We start from the raw sequence: 9,702 nt of genomic DNA, 5'->3' as shown, positions 1-9,702 counted from the left end.
AGAGCCCAAACACAAATAGCCACTGTCTGCTCAGGAAGCCACTGTACACCTTGGGGGTGGGTGGGGGGTGGAAAGCTGCATTCAGCATAGCAGCCAAAGATCTAAAACCAATGCAGATTCCAGAGGTGTCTGAGGCTCCAGATGATTTCACAAACTGAAATTCCTGAAGTCCTTGTCTCGGCTTGCGTGAGTGCAGAATTCACGGGTGTTTCGAAGCAGACACGAATATACCTATGACCTTAATGACTGCAACACACAAGGTAGATCGAAACAAGCAAGAACACAAGAGACACTTTTGCTTTTCTAAACGCGTGAGGGTAGGAAGAGATGCTGCAAACTGTGGCGCGCCGCTGGGAGTCTAGCAGCAGATTAAAGGAATAGTGGTAATCTAGGCATTTGGAAAACAATCTGTTGGCTCCATTTCTGTGTATGCCGGAGTTATCTGGTCCTGATCTAGAGTGGGGTGGGGGTGTACTGCTCGTGGTCTAAGTACCTGGCTTAGTGCTTCCGAATTTGCTGGCCTGTCTGTTATGCAACAGAATCTGGATTTAGATTCTGTTTGTAATTTCTCTTCCCTCCCCCCCCCCCCCCGCGTCACATCCAGTGGTTGTTCTGACTCGTGCGGCTAACACTTTCTCCCAGGGTAGGAAGACGATGCAAGCAAGAGTAGCCCATCACCTATCCAAGGGGTGCGCTGGGACTTGCCCGCCTGCACTACGCAGCTTGACGGTCACAGCTGCAACTTCCGATAGCGGTGCCTAAGGGGCCGTTCAGTGACATCTGGCAGATGGCATTCTCCAGTGAGCCCCTGCTCCGCCCCTACACAGGTCAGTGTCTCTGGCGCCTCGCCCCCCAGCTGGAGGGCATGCAAGCAGCTGTCTCCATGGCCAATGCCGTGCCGCTCGAGTTGGCCAGCAGAGGGCGGTGGTGTAAGGTGCAGCCTGCTGTGACATTTGGGGATGGCAAATGTTAAGGTCACCTTCTGAAATCAATCCCTTAGTCCAGTCCCGGTGTTTGAGAGAAGGAGGTTTGTGCCTAAATTACCTGAGTTGAGAGATGGGAAGTAGGAGGGTCAAGACCCAAATAAGAAAGTTGGGTGCTTGCATGTAATTAGAGGCCACCCCAGGCTGGATGGGATTTGGCAAACCACTAAGGCTGCTTCTCCCAGGCCCTGGCCCATGCCAAAATATTGGCTTTACAAAATGGGTGCGATCACCAGAAGGCACCGTGACCTTTAGCAAGAGAGAGCGAGGTGAAAGTCAACACCGATTTGTGTGTGTGTGTGTGTGTGTTTCTGAACGGTTAAAATGGGCAATCAATTTTTATGATGTAATTTATAATTCATACAGGTTGTCTTCATACATATGGTGTTGCTTTTGTGTGTCAGTGTTTCAGGTACTTTATTACGGTGACAGTGTGATTTGCATTCATGTTCAGTTACCCTGCTCATATTTCTCTTGTTTACACCATAAGGTCCGAATTATGAAGATTGATCTCGCTGGAGATGTTTGCTACATCCCAGAATAGACATAGATAAGCTTGGCTCGGTCCAGATCTTGCTGTCCGATCACTGTTTACCCGGCGTTTTAAAAGTGCTGATATGTAATCACACCAGTTCTTATTCTTAAATGCAATACTTATTCTTAAATACAATTCCTCTCTCTTCATTTCAGTGACTGCTGTTTGACCACATTACTCAGTCTGCCTAGAGATCCACAAACTTTCTCTCGAAATATTCCTCACTATAATATTAGCTCAGCCCCAGAGGAGGATTTTGGATATTTCCCGGTAGTTTTTTTAGAAATCGAGATAAAGTAATTGTTACATTGAAATAAAATTAATCTTTTTTTATTTAAAGGAAATTGATTTCAAACACCTGATTTCGTAGGGGGACAATGATCACTTTCCAAACTGCTCTTTCTTGGGAAAAGGCATAAGAATGCCAAGCTTGGTTCAGTTTTACTTCTGTTTTGGCCCTTATGTGCCATTGCTTCGCGTGGGTTTCTGTCCCTGCTGCTTTAACCTTTCTGTTTGGCCACCGACTATTTGCAAACATCTCTTCCAAATCTCCAACCTATTGCGTTGTCCGCTGAAGGCCAGTCGGGTTACTTTCCCCCACTGCCTGAGAAGACAATCAGCGACAGATAATAATAAATTAATTGCGAAAGCATAATCTCCCCTCCCACACACCACCTTTGCTGGGGTCTGGGATAATAAATTCATCCCGCGTTTCCAATGGAAAGCGAACAGTTCTACTTTTATCTCAATGCTTCAGCACAAAGGGACTTTTGTAAATTGCAGGATGGCTAAGCAATCTGCATCCTTCTGACAGAGATCACTGGCAGACCCCTGGGGCAGTTAAAAAGGTACAATGCTGAGTATTGCCAATCACAGCTGAAATAATTAAACCAATTAAGTCAATACAAACAGAAACAAGATGGAAGAGAGGTCTGACCCTTCGGAGGGGGGAGGTGTCTCGACTTCTTAGAACAGATGTGTTTGCCCCAGAGACATATGTGTAGTGGTAAATTGCATGCAATATAGGGAATAGCACGATGAGTTTACAATAATACAACATGTAATGATGGTCATCAAAGCTATAAAAACACAAGTGGGAAACGCAGTCAATGGGGAACCTAAAGATCACCACCAAGAAGAGATGGGAGGTCATGTTAATAATAATAATAATTAATAATAAATCCAAACCTGCTCGCTCAAGGACTAAAGAAATAGTTGTGGTGTGTAGGAGTATTAAACCCAAATTGGACACAAGGATTCGAGTCGTAGCAGACCCTCTACAGAAGCCTTCCTGATCACTGGGAAAATGTTAGTACCTTTCCTTTTGAAATGACACCTCTAACAGAACGCCAGTTAGCCCTTTCTCCTGCTTCCCTGACATCAGTGCAATGAAAGTTGCTAAGTTTAAACACACTCTGCTTGTCAGTTAAGCACAGCTCTAGCGTGGCAAAAAGCCTAGCCTCTTCTGATAGCTTTGTTTTAGATGCCTCGTGTGTGTGTGGTAGGGGTGGTGGGGAGTATTTTCTACCAAAATAATCCCCCCCCCCATCATTTTCCTAATGAGATGATTATAAAGATCAGGAGTGTATTGAAAATGCATGTATCTGATCTAATAGAATAGCATCGCACCAAGAAATGAGAGGGATTGTTTGCATGAGAATTAGTGGTAAATTTACTTTTTGGAAAAAAATCTAATATTTTATAATAAAGTGTCATATAAGAGGGCCAGATGAGCTGCGAATGGCTTGGAGAAAACTCCCAACTTTGGGCTGGTCAGCTTGGGCCCCGATTTCTGTTCTATGACTGAGGCACTGTAATGATTTGAGCTGCAGATGTAACTGGAATTTATTGTAACAACAAATATAGTGATGTCAAACCCCAACCTTGGATTAAAGCAGGCAGCCAAAGGGGAAGTGGATTAATTTCAAACAGCATCACAGGCCAGTGCCTATTAGGACGAGCTATTCTTCAGGCCCCCCCATCAGAATTAATCATTGGGAGTTAATTTGAAGCTCAGACAAGTTGCTGTTAATTTAGTGCAGGGAGGACGGGATGGAATAAAAAGCTGAGGTGCTGGCCAAGCCTCCTGGGTCTCATTAATCAGCGAGCTGAGACGGCCTGGCTTGATTACAATTTGCAAAAAAATTCATTAGAGCCTGGGCGATTGACAATTTTTCTCTCTGCCTGTGATCTGACTCATTAGGCAGCCAAATGAAAGCCATGATCGTGGTGATGATGACAGCTATCAACCCCCCTCACTTGTTTATCTTCTTTTCTTCTGTCCCTGTTTCCACTTCAGGGCACCTCAAGCCCTGTATCTCCCTTTCTCTCTCACATACTTTGCAGCTATTTTATTTGGGTGGGGGGAAAAAAAAACTTGATTGGTAAGTAACTTTGCTAAGCATTTGGCAGCTGCGTACTTTTATTGTATTTACTGTCGCGTGTGTCTCTCCCCTCCCAGCCCCCTTGGCGGAAAAGGGGCAAAGAACAGCTGTTCTTTGCTCAGATGAAATCCTCCCAGCTCTGGAGCGGTGTAACTGACCCCAAGCCAAAGCGCTCGCGTCATTCTCGCATTCCTCCCAGCTAAGGACGGCTGGAAAACTTCTTAAGCGACTTGAGCTTCTATTTTCAGGGTTTTCTAAGAAAGGACAAACGGTAGCCACATAAGTGTCTGCGCTTCCCTTTGTAGACTAAAGATTGCACTATAGTGCTTCTGGCATCGCTTAAAAATACATAGAGATCATGTATTGAAAATTTAGGGTTTGTCATGGGGCTACGCATTTTTATACTTCCCATACTTTCTTTTTACTTCTCCAGGGGGTGCGGTTAGCTCATATATTTCTCTGCTTGATCTGGGTGTGTCAAGTATGTGTTTGACAACTGTACGGGGACTGCACCTGGGTTTTATATATAGCCACACACACGGAATCCCCACGCTCCAAATTCCATGCAGACATACACCAGCCCCTTGCCTAACGAGCACAGGTACATGACAGCAATTCCTTTCCTTCTGCACTTTATTCCCCTAAAACAACCCACATCCATGCGATACACCGCTCACAGTCACACTTTATTCCTTCAATGCCTCTGCGGCTATAAATTGTTTTCTATGAGGTGTGATTCAGGTCAAAGCCTCTGTATCCATAGATTTTTTTTTTAAAGTTCCAGTTATTATCTGCTGGTGCCGAAATATTTGGCCTTGTCCTTTCAGTGGCCGTGATTCAAATGTAGGCTATCTATTCATGATCCTCTCCTATCATTCTCTTTTAATCCATCTAGGCCGTTTATCAGTCATTATAAATAATATAGTCCTAGTGCAAAAGGGGAAAAAAATCGATGTTGATCAGGCTACTTACTTGGAATATTTTTGGGGCAGTTTAGAAGGGAAACCACAAACAAGATGCTGTGTCCTTACAAAGCTTCATTTCCAGACCGTTCTAATGCAATTTAAACCCCAGCATTAAAAAAAATATATATGATGAAGTGCAACTGATATAAATTATGTCAATATTGGTATTGACCTTCTGGAACATTTGATTTACTCACTGAAGCTTAAACTAGAAGTCTCAGCGCTATCTGCATAGCAACTTGCTCCTTGCAGCTCTCCTTAATTGTCCACTTGCACAGCCAGTTAGGAGCTGGTTGCTTTTTTTGTTTGTTTTTAATTTTATTTAGCAAATTAACGCTTTTAATTCCTGTCTTTCTATTTGTAGGTCGCCTCTGTCCCTGATGCCCACAGTAGATGCGTTATAGGCGAGTGATAGAGACAATATTTTTGTTTAAATATCTGTGGGAGGAAAGGTAGTATTTAGCTCCAATGATTGTTAATAAATTAAGTCTTTTTGTTAGCAAACAAGCTTTCGATAGAAGGGGGCGGGGAAGAGTAGACAATCAAATATATGTTTCAACCGTTGATGTGTATGCTCATAACCAGGCGGAAACAAGTTCTGGTCTCCTAATCCCATAATCGTGTGGAAAAGAAAAATCCCCCATTTCGATGGGTTTATTTTGGCTGAGCTTTTAGCGGAATATTGTCATTTTTATCATGTCGTTACAGATTATTGCATTGTGCGCATCCCAATTAGTGTGGCATCATGACAACTTTGGGGGTGAACAGGGGGCTTTGCTTTTAAATATCACTAAAGACCCTCCACAGTTCTGACAACGTTGCGGGGTTGCAGTTTTTCTTCCTCCTAATCAGACAGAGCGTAGGCAGCGAATAGATACTGACTTGGCCCTGTTAATTTCCTAGAGCGTTAATCAGATACAGCGCGGCAGGTCAGATAACAATACAAAGTCAGTCCCACTTCAAGAGTAAACTGCCTGCATCTCTCTCATTGTCTGACACGCCACAGTAACCCTGCACACGACTGGAGCAGAAGTAAAATCAGAACAGTTCACTGACCGACTTTTCAGTACTGGCTGGTTTTAAAGCGCCAGGTAATTCGGTGCATGGGTATGAGGGTGTTGAATATTTACGGAGGGGGCAGAAGACCTGTCTGATCCTTTTCAATTCAAGGTACCTAGAATCACAGGCATGGCTACCGTATTCCCTTCTGGTCAGCTCCCTCCTGGACTAGGTTCTACAATGCCAGCCTGTTTCTATAACATCCATTTCAGCAGGGTTTTGTTGACTGTTTATTATAGATTAAATTCGCTTCCATAAACTCAGCTATCACCTTGGTGGCAAGCTCTCCCTTCCCCCAGAGTTAAACTTTAGGTATTTTGCGAAATGTTTCCCATTGACAATAAACCTCACCTTTAAGAAGCAGAGGACCCATACCTAAACTGATACTGTCCTAGGAGGGAAAATGCTCCCACTCTCACACAAGAAATTCGGTACAGAAGTCGGCTGGGTTTTTTCTTTTTCGCTTTTGATTTTGTTTATTCACAAGACTGAGTTTCTTTTTAAATTTCATAACTTATCAGGAAAAAGCTACATTGAAATAAATTAAACACAATAGAGAGGATCGTGCTTTTCAAACATGGCTTAGTAGAATATGCAACCAAATCGACAGAAAGCCAGGCAAAAATAAAATAAAATAATTCACCCAAATGTCTGCCACTCAGCCAACCCAAAAAAGGGAAAACAAACCTCTTAGTTTTGTTTCATTTTTACCTTTCAAAATGATAAGGAACAAAACCCCAAAGATGGGTAATAGGCATTGCAGTTTTTGTTTGTTGTTGTTCTTCTGGAATGTCAGAATTCATGTCACTGGTTGTTGGGTCCCAAAAGAGTCAAAACACTGCAGCTGACATCCAGCACTTTATACACAAGGTAGGACAGTATCATAAATATTTATTAGGTCTCTTCAAGGGTTTGATATTCCCGCTCCAAAACAAAACACAGGTTTTAAGCCTCATTAATAGATTCTTGCTTTACTTGATATGTCGAAAGGTTCAGATTAAAGTTTGTGTGTGTTTGTTTTTAACCCGATTTCGAAACATTGATCAAAACTTTTGGATGGGGGGGGGAGGGGTAGTGGAAAATGTATCAGGGTCTGGCTTGTTCCAGCTGCTGGTGCTGACTTCTGATGGCAAATCTGCTGACATGGACGGGGATGGGTACGACGATCTTGGGGTTTCTGGATGGTTCTCCTGTCTTCGAGTTGGCATTGCCGGCTTTCACCCTTTTCCACTTGGCTCTTCTGTTCTGGAACCAGATTTTGACCTGCACTTCACTGAGTTTGAGGGCGTGAGCGATCTGGGATCTCTCTGTCAGAGACAGGTACTTTTTGCAATGAAATTCCTTTTCCAACTCTAACAGCTGCTCGCTGGTAAAGGCTGTTCTCCTACGCCTGTTTTTGCCAGTGGATGTGGTGGTGTTTGAGTTATTTGTGCTCTGGGTGTTTTCTTCTAGTGCGTTGCCAGAGTCCTCTTCTTTATGAGCGGCTTGGCTTGTGATATTGTCATCAGAGCTATAATCTAGATCGCTGTCCATCGAGAAACTTTCCTCTTTGCCTTTAGAGTCGTCTTCCGCTTTGGAATCATCTTTGGCCTGAGCCCGGCCAGCCCCTACTGAAAGCAAACCAAAGGCATTTCGTTACATTCTGCACGGCTAGCTCTGCAGACGTCCCAGAACATTTTCCAGCATAAATTTTAGTTCTACTGAATTAAATCCTCCTCGATTTATGTCTCTCTATTTATACAGGGGAGGAAGATCTATCCGGGTTTGATGAAAGCAAGCGGGATTATAGGGAGGAAAGAGAAAACCGATCTTGGCAGACATAAAGTAACATTTCGGGACATGTAGCTGTTTCCTTTAGACTGAATTTCTCACTGCCCGTTTCAACACTTCTCCCCTGGCCGATATTTTCTCATCATTTGTTGGAATAGCAGCCACCATCCCCCATAGCCTCGCACCAAGCCGATTTATGAAATGTTACCTTCTGCCACAACACAAGATTGAAGAGACAGTTCTCTGCATGCAGCTACTGGTAGCCATGTATATTTCACTTGCCAATATTTTTGTAACAGTGGGAGGAAAACCTCTCAAAAAACGGAGAAAGGGAAACTTAATTTGTTTGGGAAGTACTTAAACTTTTCCTCTTTGGATAGTACTGTGAACAATGGGAAGAAAGTGTTGAAACCGAGATTAGTTCTCTCTGGAAAAGACATCTTTCCCCGGAAGGATTAAATATTTCAGAGATGATTCTTTCCTGCGTGCGATTTTTTTAAACGCTTGAAATCAATTGTAAAATCCAACTGGCCTCCTGCAGCACAGCCAGCGCTGTTATAAATAGCGATTAGACAGACTGTAGTAATTACATGTGACATAGATTTTAAGTTTTCAGGTTGATAAGGTTGCGCTTTGCAGTGTTATAGCTCATCAACCCTTGTCGAGTGCATTCCTTTGGAAATAATGTGTGAGACTCACCACCTCCCCCAGGATTTGAGTGGGGGAGAGGGGTTTATTTCCTAGTAAAAAGTAGCTGGAGATCACCTATTTCGATGGAATGGAATTGCTAAATTTGTGAAATTGACATGGTTATTTTATGGCTGGACACACACACGATCTGTCCTTATCCCCTGGCAATAACCCTTCCCCCCCCCACCCCGGCTTCACTGAAAGGGAGTAAAAACTTGCTCTAACTGAGCGCCCAGAAGAGTCATTTGTCCACTCACCCAGGGAAGCCTGCACGGCTTCTGCGGCGGCGAATGACAGCAGCGAGCTCTCCTTGCCCAGGAAGGATTTCCCCTCTTCGTTCTCCTGCGCGAGCCCTTCGCCCTTGTCGAAGTTGCCCTGGAGAGCTTGGGGGGCAAACTTCCGGGCCGCCTCCTGGTGCTGCGGGGAAGCGGAGAAGGTGCTGGGCAGCGTGGCCATGAGCGTGGAGGTGAGAGCCATCCCTTGGGCCAGGCTGGAGCAGAAGCCGGGGGGCAGGCTGGGGATCTGGTGGTGGGGGTGGGAGGGCGGCAGGGCGGGCTGCAGCGAGGCTTGAGGGAGGGTCGGAGGGGGCGGGGGCGGAGGGGGCAAGACCACCGGCCGGTAGGGCATGAACATGGGGTAGCCGGTGTAGACGAAGTGGCCCGGGCTGGGCTGGGGAGGGCTGCCGATGAGAGAGTCTATGCTGAAGGCCGTGCTGCTTCCCAAGGGGCGCTGCATCATCATGAGGGAGGACTGGAAAGCCGCGCTCATAGAGCTGCTGGGGACCGGGGGCGGCGGAGCAGAAAGGCAGGAGCGGGCGGCCCGCCCCGCGGCGCGCAGCCAGAGCCGGGCGGATCCAGGCGCCCCGTCCCGCGCGGGCTGGGGAAGGGGGGCGGGCCGGGGGGTGCCGGGCAGAGAGACGGGAGTCAGGCCGGGGTCGACGCCGGGCCGCCTCCGGTGCTGCTGGGGGGCATCGGGGGCATCCCCTCGCCGGCTCCTGGGGCCCCGCTGGGCGGTGCGCAGAGGCGGCCGCGGAGACGCTGCCTGGGTCGGAGCGCGCGGGGCTCTCTCCGGGCGCCGCCAGCACCTTTAAATTGCGCTCTCCTCTCCCATTCACGTTTTGCCGGCTTCCGACCCGCCGCCCGCCTCACGTGGGCGCCCGCCCGGCCGCCCATTGGCCGGGGGCGGGGGGCGGGGGCGGGGCGGGGGCCTGGGCCCCGCCTCCCCGCCGGAGCTGGGCTCTGGGCAGCCGCCGCGGCCGAGGGGGCGGGGAGGGGTCAGAGATGCCGAGGGCGAAGGGACCGGCCCGCGCGTCCCGG

The 9,702-nt window shown here is 46.8% G+C and overlaps 1 protein-coding gene across 2 annotated transcripts; it reads right to left on the bottom strand.

Annotated features, from left to right (window-relative positions):
* Positions 1-6,488: 6,488 nt before the first annotated feature.
* GBX2 (gastrulation brain homeobox 2) lies at positions 6,489-9,427 on the bottom strand. Of its 2 annotated transcripts, none has more exons than XM_084642644.1 (2): positions 8,644-9,427; positions 6,489-7,536 (listed from the first exon to the last, which is right to left on the bottom strand). In XM_084642644.1, the coding sequence occupies exons 1-2, from the start codon at positions 9,152-9,154 to the stop codon at positions 7,013-7,015; spliced, it is 1,035 nt and encodes a 344-aa protein (XP_084498770.1). In that variant the 5' UTR covers positions 9,155-9,427; the 3' UTR covers positions 6,489-7,012. The 2 variants fall into 2 exon arrangements, with proteins under 2 accessions (XP_084498770.1, XP_084498771.1); XM_084642645.1 differs by having other exon boundaries at positions 6,489-7,533.
* Positions 9,428-9,702: the final 275 nt, after the last annotated feature.

Source organism: Lepidochelys olivacea (assembly GCF_965140295.1).
Source record: "Lepidochelys olivacea isolate rLepOli2 genome assembly, chromosome: 11".
In the NCBI taxonomy this organism is placed as follows: Eukaryota; Metazoa; Chordata; order Testudines; family Cheloniidae; genus Lepidochelys; species Lepidochelys olivacea.
The sequence above is the reverse complement of the archived record's forward strand: the minus strand, read 5'-3'. Positions and strand labels throughout refer to the sequence as shown.

Excerpts from the sequence above, each read along its gene's own strand:
- GBX2 (XM_084642644.1), bottom strand. The coding sequence starts at position 9,154 with ATGAGCGCGGCTTTCCAGTCCTCCCTCATGATGATGCAGCGCCCCTTG. Across the intron at positions 7,537-8,643 it reads AGCCGTGCAGGCTTCCCTGG|TAGGGGCTGGCCGGGCTCAG; the intron begins GTGAGTGGACAA and ends GTTTGCTTTCAG.